At 34.6% G+C, this 22,578-nt stretch overlaps 1 protein-coding gene across 2 annotated transcripts in view; it reads right to left on the bottom strand.

Moving 5' to 3' along the window:
* The window catches only part of CSMD3 (CUB and Sushi multiple domains 3), a 1,244,673-nt gene that overhangs the window by 224,671 nt on the left and 997,424 nt on the right, over nucleotides 1-22,578 (bottom strand). For both annotated transcript variants that reach the window (XM_059165746.1, XM_059165745.1), the window contains one exon: nucleotides 14,115-14,231. In XM_059165746.1, coding sequence (XP_059021729.1) covers nucleotides 14,115-14,231 — 117 coding nt within the window. The remainder of the gene's footprint in view (nucleotides 1-14,114; nucleotides 14,232-22,578) is intronic.

Genomic DNA, 22,578 nt, shown 5'->3' with positions numbered 1-22,578 from the left:
TGGGGAAAGGACCAGGGAAAAGTGCTCAGTGGCCAGAGAAATGTGGGATTGTTCAGGAGGCGGGCAACAGCAGGGAAATATTTCAATTCTAACAAGTAAAATGGCTGTGCCAGCATGTACCAGATGAATATTATCCCTAGATTGCCCCACTACAAAAATAGAGTATATGCTAATGAGACCAATTAAGCATTTCTGTTTCATTGGGCATCAGATATCCTCAGCCTAGAAAATGTCTCTCTGAAGCAGTGGGAACTCAATAAGCATTTTTGAATTGATTTAAACATGGCATACAAAGCCTTCCATAATCTGGTCTCTGTCTGCTTCTCTGGTTTCAAGCATATTTGTTTCTGAGCGGTGCTCTGCTCTCTAACCAGAGAGAAAAATATGTAGTTCCTTTCAGAAACCATGTACCATATATCTATGCCTTTGCCTGTGTTGTTCTGTCTGCCTGGAATATTGTTCTTCAAGAGACTAACAATTGCACATTCTCCAAGACTCAGGCCACACACTATTTCATCAGGTAAATGCTTCTGACACTGTGACCCCCATCTCCCAAACCTGCCATCAGTCTGCCTTAGGTGTTCCTCTATTTTTCCTTAGCATCCTCACAAACATCTATTATAGCAGTTTCCATAATCTTTCTTAAATAAACTGTTCCTTTGTCTAATACCTTTCTTATGATCTCCTGAAGGGCAAGAACCATTGTTTATATAACCTGTAAACTCAGATTCTAGCTCAAGGCTGAGTGTGTACACACTGTTTAAATAGATAGTTGATATGATTACAGAATAATTATCACTTATGAGCGATATAAGATAGGTCTCTACCCACAATGTGGTTAGAATTAATAGTAGTGTATTTCTCTGAATTTAGAGATGGTGGAGAAAAGCAAAAGGATAAGAAAAAGGGATAGTAAGTCATTAAGTTCCCATAACTCTAAACACTCCAAACATATTAGATTGAAAATTATATTCATTGCACAGATGAATTTTTTCAGACCACCCTGAATTTTAAACACTGTAGAATTTACTGCTTTCAAGAACGTGAACTTTGAGTTCACCACTGTAGTGCCTTTCCTTACTATGTCCGCATCCTGCTCTCATTTAACTCATCTACCATGAAATCAATACTTTTATTTTTACTATCTTTTTAAATACTTTGTTTATTCATTTGAGAGAGAGAAAGAGAGGGGCACAAGTAGGGGGAAGGGCAGAGAGAGAAGGACAATCACAAGGAGACGCTAGGCTGAATGTGGAGCCTGACGCAAGGCTTGATCTCTTGACCCTAAGATCATGACCTGAGCCGAAACCAAGAGTCAGATGCTTAAAAGAGTGAGCCACCCAGCGCCCCCAAATCAACGCTTTTAACTTGGATTTTAATTGGCAACATCTGTTGATATAAAATAAACATCATACCAGGATTAAAAAATACATTATATGCAAGTTTGCTATGGGAAGCGATATGACAGATGAAAACTCTGTAGCTTGTTTTTTCAGTCGATAACAGCTTTTGTGAATTTGGAAAATATTTTAGTTACACGTCTTTTTTGGAGTTTTACCTATTCAGCAAAATTAGCGAGGTTGATATATTAAGAGTTTATATAAACTGTAAGAGAATCCTAGTTAAATTCCTTTAACTCACAGCCTGGAACCACACTTCCATCATGGGTGATGTGCACCACGTATTTGTACACTGACCACAAAATAAACACCATCTATCCTTTCACTTATTTGAAATACAACTTACTGAGTTTTCAAATAAATGAACTGCTTAAAAATTCTGACTATTTTGATGGGTCTAAAACAGAAAAATTAAATCATAAGTCACCAAAACAGAGAAAAAATTCTATTTTAGTTGTAATCAGCACTGGATTGCAGTGTTAAACAAAAGACATCATTATACCATGCTGAAATATCAGTGGGAGAGTGGCAAAAATGATGTGTATTCCATGTTTACAAAAGGCTCTGCCTGTGGCATGCTGTGTGTTTTTGTGAATCATTTATCTTCTAGCTTTCATCTGTCATAGTGTGAGATATTACAAATGTGATTCTGCATGACAGAATAATGAAACACTAAAAAAGACTTTGTTTAATGACTTCTCCATAAGAACTTTTCCAGAAAAAGTTATGAATACATATAGAGAATTGTGCTTTTTTTTCCTTTTCATTAATTCAAATATTTTCCCATACCGAGTTCTGGAGGGGAGACCATCAATTTTATAGTAAAAGTCTGTAGGTAAAGATTTCTCCTTGTATATGAATATTTGAGTTTACCCAAGGACTTATTTTGTACCTAAGTATAACTATTATAGTAGAGTAGAAAATAATTTTCTAACTTTTCTAGTGCCTGAAAAATGAGAAGTTCCTTCAGAAATACTTATGGAATTTTAACTATAGAGGTGATAAAGGTAAAGATGACGATATTCTGATGCATTAAAAATCAGGAAAGAAACCTTAAAAAGGAGAATGTAGCATAATGCTATTACACAACTTACTTTACTTTTTCAGGAATATAAAAGATTCAGAATTTATACTTAGTCATTTTTGGAATTAACTAAAATCACATAAATTCATGTAATTCTAAGATCAGACTCTTGAGTTATCAAAAAGTTTGGTAGGACTCTCCTATATTTTACTTCACTAACCACTAATAGCATACTCTTCGATTCAAAAGTAAATTGCATGTGTGTGTGTGTATGTGTGTGTATTTAAATTTTATTTATTTATTAGAGAGAAAAAGAGAGAGAGTGAGCACAAAGCAGAGGGAGCAGCAGGCAGAGGGAGAAGCAGCCACCTCACCAAGCAACTAGCTAGATGTGGGACTCGATCCTAGGACCCTGGGATCATGATTCCAGCTGAAGGCAGACATTTAATCAATTGAGCCACCCACACGTCCTATACATAATTTTATATATATAAAAGTGGGGACGTCCCAGACCATTGAGTCAAAGCTTTTCATCTATTTATTTACTTATTTATTTATTTATTTCACAGAGATCACAAGTAGGTAGAGAGGCAGGCAGAGAGAGAGGATTAAGCAGGCTCCCTGCTGAGCAGATCCAGGACCTGGGATCATGACCTGAGCTGAAGGCAAAGGCTTTAACCCACTGAGCCATCCAGGTGCCCCAAAACTTTTCATCTTATACATAAAAAAGTGAGGTACAGAAAGCTTAAATAACTTACTCAAGGTCACATGGCCAATTAGAGGTAGATAAAAGACCACAATCCAGAGCTGTGAACTCCCAGTTCAATTTTTTTTCCCAGTATTCCACAACAATTGTTCAATCTTCTCTTTAGTTTATTATTGTTCCCATCACTGACTTATGACTTTGAACTTTAATTCAAAATAAATTTCAGCAATCTGAGGATAACTGGTATTAAATAGCTTGATGGGGCAGCCACTGAACTTATCAACTTGGTAAAATACAACAAAAAATAAAAGTGAATATGGATGGGAAAAATACTGTTATAGTGAAACATCATAATCACTATTTAAACAAATTATTGTAAGTTGTCTAGACTGTGTTTCTGCACAACATTTTTAAAGTTTTCTTCTGAATTATTGAGCATCATTAATCTCCTATAGCTGATTTTTTAAAATTAGAGAAATTTAAAACATCAACAGTGACATCCATTTCATAATGAATTCAAATATACCTCTATCATTTGACAGTTATTTTAAGAAATCAGCTAATAAAATTCTAGAACATACTATACTCATTTTCTTAGAGGCTGAAAGGAAATAATTTTTTTAAGTGGAAAGATAATATAATGGCAATAGGAAGTTATATATATCAATATATTTAAGATATGATATTATGCAACTTATAAATTGTAGCTTTATAAATTACACCTTGTATTAAAGGGACCAAGGGCATGTTTTGATATCTGACTGCTGACAGATTTCAACCCCCACTGCTTCTCTTCATCCTCAGCCACATATCTGAGCAAGCTGAGTAGAATGCCTGAGTTCTCCTTCCTTTGGCAATAGGGGAAGTTGAGCCCACTTAAGCACTGACATGAACACAGGAACCCTCACACCACTACCAACTTATTTGGATAGAATTTCAAAGCTTCTCTCCCTTCTCTGCTGTCTCATGCCACTTTGGACCTGTTTCGGAGCCTGCTCTTTTCTTCCCAGAAAGCCTCATTATGTGACTAATTAAAAATGTTCCCGTTCCCGTATTGTTTGTGTGGTGTCCTCCATTTCAAAATCCAAACCAAGAGTAGAGTAAGCTCGACAACAGATGTAGTGAGGAGGTGTCCAGGTGATGAGAAACAGGACTGAGCATCTTTTTTGCTTTGCTTTAGTAACTGGCTCTTTTATCTGCTAGCAATCTTGCATTTTCAGCTGTGCTGCTTTGTGTTGTATTTGCTGAGTTCTATAGAGTTTTTATCATAGATTTAATCAACCTACATAAGAAATTTTTGACATTTAGTAACACGAGTTACTAAAAGTTTACTCCTTAAAGTTACCACAATACCACAGTACCACCCTTGGGTTGTGTCAAGCATGATCCTTTCTGTATGCCTCATGTGGAATTGTATGTCTTGATTACAGCATAAGCTGTGACTAGTGCAAAGTTCAGAGGAATAGTTTTATGCTATGACTGTTGGTTTTGTGTCTCAGCCATGCATTGGTCCTTCTTCCATAGAATTGTCAGGAGAAGTTCTGACACCATGTACAATATATCGGACTTTTGGGTGGCCAGTTGTCTGGAAGAACAGTTATCATGTAGCACGCTGAGGTCTACACTCCTAGAAGTAGTTGGCTCACAAAGATTCCATGAAAATGCTTTTGCTATTACTGATGCCCAGGTTTCTCTGTAAGATGCTGATCCCTAGTCTTACAGAGAAACAAACAAACAAACAAACACACACACACTTATGGCATCTATGTGGGAAAATTAAAGACTTAATTAAAACTCTATTTAATTCTGGATCCTTAAATCCTATAAGGAAACAATTGTTAAACAGAAGCCCCTAGCCCTCATGTTATAGATCTGACACTTTCTAGACAAAGGATTTTACGAATATAAGAGGAGATTCCCCCTCCTCCAAACTATATTTTGTTAACAACTAAACAAACAAAGTAAATACAAGGTGAGGAAGAAACAAAAAAATGAAAAAGAGATCCACAATTTGACCCAATTAGAAATCCAAAATTTAATAAAAGACTTTTTAAAGTGAAAATATAAAATGTTTCTAATTATCTTTTGTGCCTCTACAACACAGATTTTGAATAACTTTAATATCTGCCTGAGATGTACCAACTGGCAAACCTTCATGGCCTTATATCATTATGGAGGCTCAAATTATAGTTATTCCTGGGGATTTCAATAAGTTTAGAGCTAATGAACTTAGGCACACCCTATAATATAAAGGAGCTATGAAATATAAAATAGTGAACAAAGAAGTATGCCTTATCTTAATCATCAGAATTATGGCCCTGTCTAAATATCCCAGAGCGGGCATGGAAACTCCAACCAAAAATGTACTAAGTTAAATTATGTCTTTGGCATTTACTGAAAGTTTGACAAATTGAGACACCATGGACATTTTTCCATAATTAAAATGGTTAATATGGCTCAATAGAAGTTCAAACAAAGTTTTCAAAGATTGAAACACATTACAAGACTTATTTAGAGAAGGGCTGTTCATCTGATTCCACCTCTGAGGGCTCCATAATTACTATTATTCAAATTACTGGCTCCATCTAATCACCAGCTGGTAAATATTTTGCTATTATTTATTTGGCTCATATGTTGTTTAATACCAATTTCCACAGACTCTCAGTTACAGTTTTCTTTCAGCTATGATGGTGTATAACACTTTTTGCCTTCAACTTTGAAGGGACATCTCTACCTGACTACCCATGAGGTCTTCAATAGCTTGGCCAATGCACATACCTTTGTAGGCAAAATTATAAGTGTGCCCAAGTTTATTGAGGAGCAGAGGTAATGATATCCTACTGATGACATCTTCCTTCATGGAGATGCATTTGCCACAATCATTTAAGACATACAAATATGAGGAGCTCACAAAAAGGGAAGTTTTCATTTTCCCACACATAACAGAGGGCCCTGTCACCTCAATTAAAATCCTACAAATGACTTGGTCAGCCAGAAGTCACTCCATTCCTGACACCATTAGAAATAAACTTTTTTAAAAGATTTTATTTTTATGTAATCTCTACACCCAGTGTGGGGCTTGAACCCACAGCTCTGAAATCAAGGGTCACACATTCCACCAACTGAGCCAGCCAGGTGTCTCAAGAAAGAAATATTGACCTTCATGGCACCATACTGTTGAAACCTGCTAAACAATCTTCTAGAAATTTTTGGATTTTAAGGCAATATATTCTAAATTTATAATTTCACTTAAGCCCATGAATGCTGTGACTAGTAAACCAGTCTACCTTGAATGGGGCCATCTAAAAAAAATGTCTCTAGACTATTTCAAAATTGAAATACAACAGGTGCCATTCCTCAGAGATTCTGTTACTCTAGTGACTTTACCAACATCCTTTCATAACTCTTGGAGTCTCTGGACCACCCACGATAGCCAGAAGTTGCCCTTGAACTTCTGGTACAAGAAGATTCCCCTCTAAACTCCATGTCATATGCCATTACAGTAGCAATGCTGCATACTGGAATCTCTTGGAAACAGAGGCTCTTGAAGTTTCTGCATCTATAGCTCTGTACACTCAGCTGCCCATTGTGCCTTGGGTTAAGGAACTGTACCCTGCAAGTTCGGTATGGTCACTAAGCCCTCCTTGCTTAAAAGAGAAATGATAGCTACATAATTGAGCTAAACATAGACCTTATTGCCTACCCTACCTGCATGAAGATGTGGCTTTTCTGGTTTTTAGTTCCTTACCAGATGCCATGCTTTTGCAGAGATTCCTCTTCTGAACCTCTTAGCTACCTAAGTAACCTTTGGGGATCAAACTGAGTGAAAAACAAAGGGAATCTGTACACCTTACAAACAGTAAAACCAAGATCATTGACATTATTGAACACCCTGGAAAGCTGATGTTTTTAATACTTTAACCAACACACCCTGATAAAAGACTCAACGATCAGTACAACTGCCCAAACTTTGGACATTCTTATACTAGATGCCCTGGTCAATGAACGGCCCCAGCTGAATGTGTTTTAGACCCTTGGACCACTGTCAATTGTCTGAACATGTGGTCCAAGGTTGCCCCTTACAGAGTGAAAATTTCTGGGAATCTTATCTCAGACATATTCCAAATACAAATCAGTGCAACACCTATCTCTACCTATAATAAGGCCACAGTATTAAGGCTTCATCAAGACACTCCTTAGCCTTTTCGGAGTTCTAGTTGTTATTGAGTGATCAACACAATCATTTCACTTCTCACAATTCAAAATGCTGAGTCCTGCAACAAGACATTCAATGGAAATTTTGTTTCCCTTTCCTATCTCTGAATGCAAGCCATATAAATTGACACTGTGGCTTAGACAAGTTAAAATATGATACATTTCAATTATCAGTCAAACACCAAGAGTGAATTGTGATAAGTCTGATCCATTTCTGAAGCTTAATTATTGGCAAGTTTCAAGTCATACTCCTTCCCTATCTGGGGCAAGCTAATAAGAAACCTGGGGTATTCTCTTCTTCAGAAAAAATGGGAATTTCAAACTGCATAAACTCTGGCCAGTGTGTAGGAACTTTCACTTCAGCATGACAATAAAGCCCAAAGCCAGTTAGCTTTGTTTCCTTAAGCAGTTCTGGATCTGACTGAATTCAGTTTTGGATTGTGCCCTGCTCTTCCCAGAAAGTCTCATTATATGAGTAATATATCTTTTCATACTTTTTAGTGCATGTGTGGTGTCATAAGTCTTGATATCCAAACCAGATTTGGATGGGGGATCCTGGTCTAGCTGGTAACCAAACACAGCTTCATCTAATTATATAAATAGTACCCAAAGAATTGAATTATATAAATATAGATACATATAATAATGACACTTTCCTTCCTCTAAAATGTTGGGCTTAAAAATAAGTGTTTCCTTCCTTATAGGCACAAAATTAACATACACATTTCTTCATATTGACATTATAGAACCATTCATTTTTAAAAAGAGAGAACGCTTTTCAACTGTTCTATATCTAACATAATAATGATAAATAGTAAATATACATTCTGAATAAACACACATTTTGTGAACATTTGTCATTGTTAGATAAGTAAATTCAATATTTACAAAACAGTAATCATTGATTTTGATGCACTGTTAAAAAATGAAGTGTCATAGAGTTTAAAAGTAGAATATAAAAAACCTTTATTGACTGGAAGAGTTCATTCATTACTGAAAACTTCACACCAGGAAAAACAGAATGCCAATGACATGATTTACTGACCTAATGAGCATACAAAAATAATCTCAAAACAATTTGTCACTACAATTTGGGGAAAATTAGTGGCAATAAATTACTGAATTAAGTATAAAGCTAGGTAATGACAACATAAATTATGTAAGGGATGCTGAGTAAAATAGATCATTGAAAACCACCGAGATATAAGATCAAAAGACAAATGGTCAGGTATGTGTCTGAGTTTTAAAGGAGAATATACACAAGAGTAAAAGAATGTCTACTAGTTTTAACACACAAGATGACAATAGTTAACTTTCTACCTGCGGTTCAAAACTACAGTAGTCCATACTAAAAAGTACAGATACCCACAAGAATAAAAAAAAATACTATATGGGTATATCTATCTATCTTATCTATCTATCTCCATATAGTGGGTGATATAGATGTGCATGTGTGCACATCTTAGTTTCAATCTACTGTTTTTGCTTTTTTCTTTCTAAATTCTAAGAAGACTTAAATTTTTAAGTGCTACATTTTATAGACCAACAGTAAAAACAGTATTGTGAAAAATAGGGTATGCAAAATAAATTGTATTTAACAATCATTATGTAAATACCTAAATCTGTAAGATGGAAAAGAAATACTAAATTTAATGAATATAATAAGAATTAATGAAATATTCTTTATCTAATCATTATCAGTGCTTATACTATAATATTATGGTAAAGTCTGAGAAAAAAGCAAACCAAAGAACCCCACAGCTATCACCCATATTGTAGGCAACATCAAAGGAAAAAATGTTTCTAAATTAACGTTGAGGAAAAATACTACAACGAAAAATAGGAAAAATAATGGTTGTGAATAAGAAACAAATATAAAATATGTGAAAGTAGGAGAAAAATTCAACATGATGTCAATGATTTAAAACAAAACAAAAACTCCCTCCAGCAATACACAAAAGATTTTAGTAACTGTCTGTGCCCCTTGTACAGAGTAGACCAGTCTGACAAGTTCGTGTGATTTAGGAATTCATTACTTTGAAACCTATGCAAGCAGAATGCACTGATAGCACAAGATAAAGAGCGGACAGACTGACTGGGAAAATGAAGAAGAAAAACCTGACAAAAGTTTTCAGGCATACTTTTAAGTTTCTACATTTGGAAGCTAGTCTTGGGGGCAGAGTTAGCTTTGTACCTTAATAAATATACATTCAAGGTGGGCCTTTTAGGAGGTGAAACTGTCTGGGATGCCAAACAGAAAATTAAGTCACCACAGACTAGATATACTCAAGGTGATTTGCACGTTGGAATTCTCCAAGAAATCTAAATGTCAGTTTGCATTCTACAGAGCTAATATTTATTACATGCATCAGAGAGTAATTTTTTTAAGGTTTTCTACATAAAAACTGTGGTAATATAGTCCATCCTCTGTAGTGAGTTGAGTAATGTTGTTCCCCCAAAGCCCAACATCTGCCAAATTTGTATCTACCCAAGAGCTCAGAAAGTCATTGTATTTGGAAATAGAGTCTTTGTAGAATTAAATATTAATATGAAATCATATTGGATTAGGGTGTGCCCTAAATCCAAAACAGGTGTCATTATAAGGAAAGAGGACAAAGATACATGCAGAAACAGAAGAGACACACACACAAGGCAAAGGTCTTGTGAAGACAGAGTCAGAAATCAGAGTGATGCAGCTATAAGCCACAGAAGGTCAAGGGTTGTTGAAAGACACCAGGAGCTCTGAAGAAGTAAAGAAAGATTCTCCCCTAGGGCTTTCAGAGGGAGTGTGGCACTACAGATAACTTGATTTCAGAGATCTAGCCTCCAGAACTGAGAGAATAAATGTCTATGGTTTAGTCACTGAGTTTGTGATTTTGTTATGGCAGCCTTCTGCCACTAATACATTCTCTTTTATACATAATCCTGGGTTGTGAGGAATGGGTGACAGAAGGGAAGTGAGGTTGGAAACCTGGAAAGGGATGATCATTTCAAAAAGTAATATTCTTTGTGAAACTAATTTAGGTTTTATGTTATTAGTTATGAATCATTTCTTCTGAATTATAAAGAGGTCCTTCAGTATTTTTTTTAAATCCCATCTCCTTAAATTACTTCATGCATCTTGGTTTAACAATTAGTCTATCTAAAATATTTAATTTTGTCCTTCTATTGTGTTTTTCTCTTGGGCTTTCTATAAAATAAGAACTCCATTAATTTTCATCCTAAGAGAAAACAAACACAGACATTAGCCTCTGACTTGTACCCTACCTTACTGCTGACCTAGCTCCTTCTGTTTTTTCTTAGCCAGAATTGTTAAAATAGAAGTCCACAACCTTTATTCTCCAATTTCTATAATTCTACCCTCTCTATAACTTGATTTTGGCTGCTATGTTCTAGGTAAAAATACATATTAACAAAAATATTTTTCCTCTAACAGTGTCAATAGTTGTCCCACATTCTAAAGCATCTTATCTATATCAAATTCAAAATTGAAAATATGCTTTGCATGTTTTGGTACTTCAGAATAATGTATTGCATGAAGACTTAAACAATCAAACCATAAAAGGGAAACAACTATAATTAAAAATTGAAAAATGAAGGAAAAATAAAACATATTTTTTTAATAAAAAGGTAGTATAGTTTTTAATCACCAAATCCAAATGAAATAGCTTAATTGTTAACATGAATAAATGTTATTCAATGATCCAGAATTATTCTAGTTCTACATATATAGAACAACCATAATCCTGCAGAATGAATATCACCAAACTGACCCTAATATCGGAAGTTCAATGAAATCCAGTGATGCTCGTGAAGGCATTAGGAATTGGCAATTTTCTTATCCAAAAATACTTAAAGATAGGAATTGACTGACAGATAAATATTCATTCAATCAATCAGTAAAGTAGGGTCATATTATGTTCACATTTACCTGATATGAATTCAATTCTACCTTGGGCAAAAATAAATAAATGAAAACAATTTGGTAGCGCATGACCTATAAAAAATCAAGGTAGCTCATCTGGCATTATCTAAAGACACTGTTACCTGTTCTGACATTAGAGGAAAAATGTTCTGTTAGAATTATTCAGAGACTATCTGGCCTATGCAAAACTAGGTAGATGATCATCATGGGTGAGTTAAGGGATTTTATGTGTGCTGTTGATTACATGTGATTTTCTCCTTATTTAACAACTGTAGAACATTAAACTTCATAAAAAATGAAATTTCAATGAATGAATTGAGCGTATTTGACATATATTATGCTAAATGATTAAAAGTAAAATTCTAGGTGTGTCAGCATATAAAAGATACAGAATAAGATTATAATTTGAGATAAGTGACAAAAAAAGTGAAAAATAATATATTAGGAAGTGATACCAAAAAGTCATAAAACAGTGGCAACAGAGCGAAATTATGAGAATGAAAGGAAGAAGAAGCAAAGTAGAAATGTGTGCTACTCTTGAGACCCTAATAAATCCATTAATTCAGGTTATTTTATTTTTGGTAAGTGGCAGTAGAGTGTCTTCAAATGTGAACATAAATGTGTGTGCAACTGTATCTCTGTGTGTATTGACTGATTCATGTGTTATTTTGCCAATCACTTATACATATCGTATCATTTAATTATAAACTAACCCTATGAAGGAAAAATGTGGTAGACATTTATCACCTCTACTTCAGAGATGAGAAAAGTAAAATTCAGGGCAATGATGTGACTTAATAACGAGAAAGAGTAATGAATTGTGCTTTGAATCCAGAAATCTGACTCCAGATTTGTCATATCTAACCTCATAATGAGCATGAACTATGTGAGATATATTTTATATATGGAATTTCATTCACTCTTTCCAACAACTCTGCTCTGCAGACATAATTAGCTCCATTTCAGAAATAAAGAAACTGAGTCTCATAGAGCATATGTAACTTGTCCAAAGACAGATAGCTATAAGATGTGAAATGCTGAAATTAAAATCCAAGTTTGTCTGACTTCATAAGTAGTTTGAAAAACAGAATGATGCAACATTTGTAAAAATAAAATCAGTTTTACTAATAAGTCAAAGTACATTTGATTTCATCCACAAATAATCTAAGATGTATTTAAAAATTAATATTAAAACAACTGATTATTATTTGCATTATTTTTTACATTAAGATGATTACATTTAATTTACATTATGTTACTACGATAGAGTCCATTTTGTAGAAACTCCTTACTTTTATTTGAATCCATACTTTTTCCTTCCCTTTTTGAACACACATAGGCCACTGTAATATATTTCTGTGACCAGCCTGTCTATGTGTCAGGAAAGGAAATGTCTGATTTTTCTTTCTCATTTTTTTGGCTACATGATATCCAAAGAATAGATTTAATAAAAAAAATTGACAGCTTATAAAGACAACTGAGCTAACCATTCAACCTTCCTGACCATCATTGCTAGGGTTCTGTCAGCAACCATGCATGGCTGGCATTGGGGGGTCTATAAACTCTTCTAGCAAGGAAAGGACTATTTTGGGGGCACCAAAGGCAAAATAATAATAAAAACAATTAAGTAGACAATGCTTATCTTTCTAAGTAGACAATGCTTCTCTTCCTAAACTGTCATTCTCAAAGAGCTCAACTCTGATTTAACCAATCAATATGCTAGGACAAAGAGATATTTTGTAAAGAGACACCATGCTAATGTTGGCATTACTGTTCTATATCAAGGTTAAACACAAGGTTCAGTACTTCACTTCTGATGACAATGTTCTCTCCGTTGAAGATCTTGGGCTTGTTTCAGAAGAGAGAGGAGGAGGATATACAGGTAATATCAGGTTATAAGAAATTGGACTGGAAGCATCAGCTTATTTCATATATCAGCAGAAACATTAAGTCAAGATGTGATCCAAAAATCCTGATATGATAAAATCCATGTCCTTCTGCTAAAACCCTTTGTCATTCAGACCGAGACATTCATGACAGCTGTAGCAAATCCTTTACCATGTAACACAATGCTGTAAATCTAAATTGCAGAAGTCTGAACTTTCAGCCTCTCTCCCATACTTTACTGCTCACTAAATTTCCTTTGCCTATCCATCCATAAACAGAGCTTAACCTGGGTGAGATCCAGCTGGATCTTAGATGCAAAACCTTTAGAAGCTAGGTAAGGGACTTCTAAGACTTGTGATCAGGGAGATGTGAAGGCAGCAAAGGACACGTCTTCTCAGTGCCAATGCGGAACAGATTGTCAGCTTGACAAGAGGAGCTGAAATGTCCTTAGCTGTCTTTTCATATTCGTTGCTGTCCCAGATACTAGGTACTTAAAACCAAAATCTTTTCTTCCTGGAAATGTGTTTGAAAAAGTATAAAACAATATGATTGTTTTGTACACACTTTTGTCATTATTGTAATGGTTCTTTATTTGACTTTATGCATATTTTGCAGAGTACACTTTGCTTTATGCTCTGGTAATTTCCCATTTTATATAATTCCAACATGAAGGCACTTGCAAGGTTACTGGATGTACTTATTTTTAAAAATTAAAAACAATCCTGTTTTCATTTTTATATTGTTGTTCACCTGTGTACTTGACTGTAAATTCAGATTGAGTAAAATGACCTCAAAATTTTATTATTACAAGGCTACTATCTATAAAGAAGTACAGAGTAAAGCACTTTATGAATAGTGAATATTTTCATTAAAAAACTAACATTTTTGAATAGCGTGTAGTGGAAAATAAAGCATGTCTGGAATGAAATACTATGTGATGAGGTGAATGTTACTTACCAAACTCCTTTGGAACTGCTATAGAATAAACACAATTATGTCCAACACTGTAATTTTTGGGATAGTTTGGTGATAGAACAGTGCCTTCTGAACCTGTTGAACGACTTCCACAAGGTGCTAGGAAATAAAAATGACAAAAAATATTTTTTAGAAGAACTTAAAAAAATCATGCTATGGATATTTTCTTGTTATAAAATTATAGCTTTTGAACTTTAAGGTGTAGGACTTCTTTCCATCTTTTAACAAGATCCACCATTGTCAAATATTTAAAAAAATAAATTGTGGTCATATAAAATTTTAAGTATTCAGATCCACTCTTCTCAGAAATAAAGTTAATATAATAGTATCATAATGGTACTATCTCTAGAGGTAATAATGGTGGCCCTGCTTTCATTTATGGTAAAAGTGTAAAGATAACCATCTTTTTTATAATGATGAGAAATTACATATGCAGGTGGGAAACTGTTTTACTCACTGCCAGGCTTTGACACGATACTCAAAATCAACCTTGATTATGCTGCCACCAAATTAAGTATTTTTATTCATGGGACAGGAACAGCTGCATCAACACATTCACCCGCTCATCTAAGTAAAATACTCTCAATAACCTTTATCCATTTATAAGACTTATATTTGAATCAGAAGAACTGCTGATGGTGTACAGTCAGATTGTTTTTTGCTACCTCAGCCCCAAATGTACTATGTTCTTAGAAAAAGTGAGGGTGAAACCAATGTTTCTGGCAAATTTGTAGACCACGGTTCTGCTGTTCCCAAGGTAGGGGATTACATTAGGTTTTATAGTTCTGGGCTATGAAATAGACCCGGGCTACTGAGGCAGATTTAGGTATTGAGAACATAAAGATGATAGTTGATATTCTCTAAGTGAATGAGATCACCCAGAAAACTATATGCAAAGTGAAAAAAAGATGGCCGAAGACGAGGTCTGGGGAACGCCAAGGTTAGGATCAGATAGAGGGTGGCAACAGAGAAAATAGAAGTTAAAAGAAAGTGTTTAACAGCGTTAAGTGTTGCAAAGTGGGAATAAATGAAAAAGGAGTCTGTGTGATTTGGCGACCTGGAGTATCATAGAGCAGGGTCTTCCCTCCATCCATGATTTTCTCAAGGAGGGATTCAGTCTAACTGCAGGCCCTCTGGCCCCGCCCCTAATCCCCCCACCCACCCCCGAGTTAGAGGTAGAATGAGGTTCCCCACTGGTGAAAACAGGACGGGAATTTCTCCTTTACTGCAGATGGGGACCATTCTGCTTGAAGAGCCCACTGGCTGGTCTGCTGCTCTGCAGTGTAAGTATTACAGGGAGAGTCTGGTGAGAGAGAGACTGATTGTTGAGGGACACCTGTAGTGGCCTTAGAAAGCCTCCTGTTTGAGCTCCTCTGCTTTTATCCATATTAAAGCTAACAGCTTGCTTTCCTTCAGCTTCAAGGAAAGCTTAAATCAGCTTCGAACCTGTGCAGAGGGAACTCCCAAGCAAAACAGGAATTTTTGGTACCATTAATGCAACAGTTTCAACTAGAGCAGCTTTCTGTAAACTACAGCCTGCCAACCAAATCCAGCTCAGAATGAGGTTTTTTACATTCGTACAGTTACAAAACAAAACTAAGAGTATGTGACGGTGAGGTATGCGGCCAAAATCCCACAATACCATCTGGCCCTTTACAGAAAAAAAGGAGACATGGGTGGCTCAGTGGGTTAAAGCCTCTGCCTTTGGCTGGGGTCATGATCCGGGGATCCTGGGATTGAGCCCCACATTGGGCTCTCTGCTCAGCAGGGAGCCTGCTTCCCCATTCTCTCTCTCTGCCTGCCTCTCTGCCTACTTGTGATCTCTATCTGTCAAATAAATAAATAAAATCTTTAAGAACAAAACAAAACAAAACAAAAAAAGGAGAATAAGTGGTCTATAAAGAAATACAGAAGTAATCAGAACCTTAATCATCAACTAAAGGAGAATGTAAGGAGTAGTTAGGGAAAGGTGGAAAGCTGAGTTTTTGTTTTTGTTGTTTTGTTTAACAGGGCGGAAGGAGTCATTACAAAGGGAAAATCAGAGGCAGCCCCAGCGTCAAGGAAAAGGTAAGATCAAGAACAAAAGTTGAGTGATTAGCTTTGGAAAACTTCAGGGACACTCCTCTGTGACCTGAGAAAAGAGTTGAAGGAAACTAGAGTTGCATAGATTTAATTATATGTTGGAAATGTATTGGAGTTAATGCTGGATTTTCCTTTTAAAGAGAGCTAGATGCAGCCAGTCAGTGGTGTGTTGGGTGACTCGAGAAGAGTCCTGACATTTGAAAAAGTAAACATTTTGATGGATTCCTGGCCAGAGTTTAAAATCTAGTAATATATTTAAAACACATACATACAACCCCAATAGTATCTTATATCGCATAGGGTGGCTAATGAATGTTCTGCCTTTTAATGGTCTATAAAATGGTAATAGCTAGAATTAAACATACTAAAATTAGAAATCCACAGAACAACAAATTGACAGTGATGATGATAACCAAAGATGCATTGCTCTCATCACTTATTATTGTTTGAGATTACAGTAGTCAGGTGCATTCTTAGTTCAACACTGATAACTTTATTTCGCTGATAATACTACTGATGAGAGAATCATTCAAGAATGAGTAGCATGTTTTATGTGAACTTACCTTCTGATTTTAAGGTGCTCCAAAATTACAATACTTTGAGTGTCTGTGACAGTAATTCTTATTTTTATATTTGGGAAATATGAATAGCAATGAGATCTTCTACCTCAAGTTCAGCTTTGTGACTTAGTCGTGAACATTCTGCATCCCACATTAATGTGCCTCTGACAGTCTCAATTTGCTTTTTACCTTTTATTTTGCATAATGAACATTTAAGACAGCTTTTAAAAAATATCATTTATAAATATAAAAAATGTGAAGTTTTTTTTTTTTAAACCACTGGTGAATATATATGAGGTTGCAGTATAATCCTATGTTCTTAGGGTAAATAATACTACGTTAGATTCTGTTATTTGGACTAGTAGCAATAATTTTACGTTTCTTCTGGTCAGTGCTTATAGCATGTCCTAGTTTATAATAAATTATATTGAATACTATAGTGACATACTATTTTATGTAGTGTGCAGATAATATAAATAAGGGAAAATTAACTGTGCACTGAGATACCAATTTATTTTAATCTGTTCTATGTTTCTAAAACTCAAATGCAATAATGCCTAAGCCAGAGCAACTTTACTAATTCTCCTAATATTGGTTCCTAGAAGCTTTTTATACTCTCTCTTCCTGTTTTAATTTCATCTTACTGGATAGTACAGAAAGGGAAGCCTTTATTTTTTTCTGGCTCTGTTAACAATCAGTAGAAGTCAGAAGCCAGCCAAAACTTTGAATGCTATGCTTATTTTTCCCATTTGAATTGTACCTGAATTTCCCATTTGAATTTGTCACACTTGCTGTGTTTCTCTAAATAGCCCATATCCCTTGGAATGCATTAAATTTAAGAACTCATCTGTACCTGTTCCTGATTATAACTTATTTGATACATCTGACTACTTCTTAAATCTATGCTTAATAACATTGTTGTAGAACACATTAATTAGGAGAAGAGAAGAAACTTACTTATGGCTAAGTAAGTTTGGGAAATACATGGATAAAAAAAAAAGTTCTTCACTATATGGCCTCACTTACGCTTTAGTAAGATCTGGGGAATATCATGTTCCTACTTACACAATTACTTGATCATGGACACTGTTTCAGTGTAATGTCTCCCAGGACCAATGTTCCCTAGAACACACTTTGCAAAATGCCAGACTGATGATTCTAGAATGTGCTATCACTTTGGCAATAATCCTAACATTTATGTTATTGCCCATAATTGATTATAATTTTGTAGTTCTAACAAATTGTTTTATATATGCACATAGAGCTGAAATATTTTAAAGATTTAAAATATCAGACTTAGCCTATTTTAAGTACTATTATTCTTGACACGCTTTCCCTGACTCTTGGGGTCCAATACATCGATTTTTTAGTTGTTCCCTTATATAGCTCACCAGTTTCTCTCTCCTCTCTGCCATGGTAAGTACCACAATCCAGATTCTCAACAGTTTTCACTTGGGCTCTTCCAACAGACAACTAGCTCCACTCATCTCCAGAAGTTCTCACCATTGCTAATGATTTTTCTAACAGACAAGTCTTATCATATTTCTCTTCTCTTTCTAGAACAATTCTGATAAACATTATGTTCTCCATAAATGTCTGTGGGATGATTGAATGAACTATCCTTGCAAGACCAGGCAGCTACTATAAAATGCTGTTCCATCATTAGCATACAACAGAAACATTTCATTTCTTTTAAATTACCCCAGATTCACCAAATCCCCAACAGAATTGAGACATACCCTCTCTTAATAAATCCATATAAGCCTACTTTTTTTTCGGTGATTGAAATATTCTGGTTATGAGGAATCACTGTTGCTTTACATTTAGAGACAATATTATTTGAAATATATGTATTTAAACATTCTTATTTAAGTAATATATTTAAATATTTAAAATTTAAATAATTTAAGATACTTAATTTTTTTAAATATTTAAATACATTTAAACATATGTATATAAACATTGGAAATACGTTCAATGACAGAACTCGTGACAGCCACATGGATATTGAGTTCCACTGAAGGAATAGCAAACTCTTGTCTACCATTTTACAGTAGCAAATCCATGCTAACATTTTAACAATCTGGAGCATACCTTCATTGAGTGAGTGACATCACTCATACAGTTTAATTTTGTATGATTTTTCTTGTTCTCATATATATTTTTTAATTCTCTTTGGCTGAATTTATATGGCTTGATTTGTATAAGTAAAATGTGCCTGTACTATAACTATACTCTGTATGTATGTTTTACTCTTGCAGTATAAAATACACAGTAGACAGATGTGGTATTTCCAGGGAAACAAGAGGATGAGTCTGCAAATGAGTTTCAAGACTTCTAGTCATTTAGTGAAAAGGACTCCCCACCTATGGTTTGATCATGTGTGTGGGATAAAGGAGGAAGACTGAGGAAGAAGAACAAGGAACTTCCCAGTAAGTGAAATAGAAGAATCCCAAACCATTTTTATGGAAGAGATACTTTGGAATCCACATATATTTGAGACTTTATAATACACGCAACACAGCCTTGAGCTACTTTCCATTTCAAATCTGTCTTTTCACTTGTGTAATGTTTAATTTATTATCAAATATACTCTATAATGAAAATTATTATATAATATATAAATTTTTCTCAGAAAGCAAGTTAGGTACTTTTAAAAGTGATGAATTCTTGTAGGTCACAAAAGAGCAATATGGTATATTAAATCAATAATTTACTAGATGTAGCCTGTGACTCCTTCAGTTTGAAAGAACTGCTGTACCTTACAAAAGTGCTGGCCCACTTCTAGTAAATTACTTATGCCCTGATATAGCCTGATTGAATGTCACAAATCAAACATTCCTGTTTAGAAAGTATTTGAAAGTTGTATTGCCCATTGAGCTTTTCTCCCCCCTTTCTTTTCTTTTCTTTTCTTTCTTTCTTTTCTTTTTTTCTTTTTTAAGAGAAGTCCTTTCATTAACACTTCAACTCTGGAATTGAATTTATAATACAGACAACTGATATTCCCAGTATTGACTTTGAGATTAAAACTACTATGCTTCTTCTGTCCTTTGTTTAAAACCTTGTTCTTAGCTTAAAAAAAAAAATCTAATAATTCAGCCATTCATTTCTCTTTTTTTTTCAGCCATTCATTTCATGCTTCTCTTCATGTCTCCTGTATAATCATTTCATTTTATTTATCTTAAACAATAAGCCTCCAATAAGGCTGTTCTAGCATAATGGTAATAATTATTTCTTTAAATTATAAACTGTTACTCTAAGTAACTTATTTATTTTTATTTTCATTTCTTTCTCCATTAGTTCTGGTACATTCACATTTATTTATCTGAAAAACTAAAGTTAATATTGCCATGAGTTTCCTATTATCTCATATGTCACCTAAAAAAAAATAAAAAACAAAACCAAAAATCAGTCTTTATTACTTGTGAATTAATTTTGTGGTAAAATTCCACAGTCCTGTTTAACACTAAAAATACAAAAAATCCATCTCCATGTTGTAATCAGTGGCTTGTAAACTATTTTAATCACTCACTAAGTAAACTTAGAAGCATATGAGCTTCTACATCTGTCACCTCACTGATTGCCTGGACTCACTCATTTGATTTTGCTGGCTAGGAAGGCCTTCCCTTCATGCCCCAGTGCTCGATGAGCTGTGTTCTCCATCAGAGTGTGTTCTTAAAGAAAGAAGAATCGTACTATGACACAGACCTATGAGTAGCTATATTCCTTGATAGATTTGCCATGCTACCATATATAAATTCTACTAATAGTAAGGATGTTAGTAGTATCCGTGATCCCTGTGTCACTCACTTTTAACCTCATTTTCAAGATTGAGGTATAATTCACATACCATAAAATTCACCCTTTTAAAATATACAATTGAGTGGGGTTTTTTTTAATAGCATATTCATGAAGTAGTGTAACCAACCCTCTAATTTTAGAATATTTCTGTCATCCCCAAAGGAATTCCTATATTCATAAGCAATCGCTCCCTATTCCCTACTTTCCCAAGTCCCTAGCAATCACTAGTCTATGATTTTGTAGAAAAGTATATATGGAAAGACAAGTTCTTAAAATGGTTTTAGTTGAATTGTTGATGTTTTTTAAAAACTAAAATCCCTCTTCATTGCTTAGTTTGATTTCCAACTCATTGACTTTAAGTGATAGCGATTTTTATTGTTTAAAAATTATTTTAAAAGTTAATATATTAGTACAAAATGAACTTAAAAAAAAATCCTCTGTGACAATTTATTACTCCTGCCTGATTGCTTCACAAACATGATTTCTCAGGGAAGTCTTCCCTGTCTTCTAGACTAGTTCAGAGGATCCCATCATAACAGCATTCCATTATGTTCAGAACACTTAATTACAACTTGTTTTGTATTTATATTTATATAAAGCCACTTATTTATATAGGGTCTGTCTCTGTCTCTGAACTCCCAGAATCTATTAAGTCAAAGTTTCCATTTCCTTTTTATACACGATTTATACTTCCGGAGTCAAGCATGGTGTTAGTTTATATAATGGCTTTCAATAAATATGTTATAATTGTCTCTCTTCCTAATAGGACAGATCAGTTCTTTCCTGAATCAGAAAAGTCCTAAAACTCAGTTTAGGAGCGTGGGAAGAAATACCCGGTCTTGAGGTTGGCTTAGGTTTGAAGCTATTTAGAACCTCAATATGGTTGAGATTTACTCACTAACTCTTTCATTATATTTCAATCTAACTGACTGGTTTTGGGATTTAGGATTAAGAAACAAATTCCCTCTTGCACAGAGAGCTCTGTATTGTCTTTTTTTTTTTTTTTTTTAATGTGTATGTGTTGAAGTGAAAGGCTCACTGGCTTAACATAAGTGTAAAATGAAATTTTCTGTGTTTAATAAAGGGGAAGGAAGCAGCAACTCCTTTAGGGTGTCTGTTTTAAACCATAATAGGCCCAAGCTTTTGATTTTACAGTGCAAGACTGCTGGCCTTCTAGAAACATACTTTAGAAATTCACTAGGGTTTCTTACAAGGTATAGTCACAAGGTATACAGAGACAAGTTATATCAGTTTGTCTCTTAAGGAGATAAAAGAAGAGTTATTGGTTCTTTATAGATTTGTATGAGATTCTGTCTGGTCTTTGTAGCATCTTTCAAAAGCAGCCTGCAATGTTCATTATATTCTAAATATGCTTATTCAATAATATACCTGCTTCTTTTCTCTCTAGGTTTTGTGGGTTGAACATTCTAATAGGATATTTGTTTCTCCAAAAGAGTTCTCCAATACAATTTGATTCTCAACATGACCAAATAGTTATTGTTGTATCCTTTACTTTCTTTATCTGTAAGGAGAAAAGCTGTGGGCTGATTCAGTTTTCTGTATAAGTAAATTTTTTTTTTTTTTTTTTTTTTTTTTTTTGGTTTTCTGTAAAAAGGGATAACACATTAGGGAGGCATGTTTGAAGTCTGACTTAAACATAAAAACTACATGACGGTGGAGAACACAGGTTTCTTCGCACAATGAGAGGGCGTGCAACTACCCATCTGGAGACATGGCATAGTGGCTGAAATGCCAAGGGCAGAGAAAATAAAAATTGTTTAAATAGGAGCTCCAAGTCAGAGGTCACAAGAAAATGTGTTCTGAATTATAAGCATTGATTTGCAATCAGATTGCTTCTTACATAGGGAACTCGACATAGGATGCTCCAGAATTCATAACAGTAGGGATTTATTTATAACAATGCTAATGATTCTCTAGACTAGCATGGAGGAGGCCAACTGGAGTGATAATGTCAGTAAGAGTGTCTGGAAATAGCAGGTACT

This window comes from Mustela lutreola, chromosome 3 (assembly GCF_030435805.1).
Source record: "Mustela lutreola isolate mMusLut2 chromosome 3, mMusLut2.pri, whole genome shotgun sequence".
NCBI classification, from domain to species: domain Eukaryota; kingdom Metazoa; phylum Chordata; class Mammalia; order Carnivora; family Mustelidae; genus Mustela; species Mustela lutreola.
The sequence above is the reverse complement of the archived record's forward strand: the minus strand, read 5'-3'. Positions and strand labels throughout refer to the sequence as shown.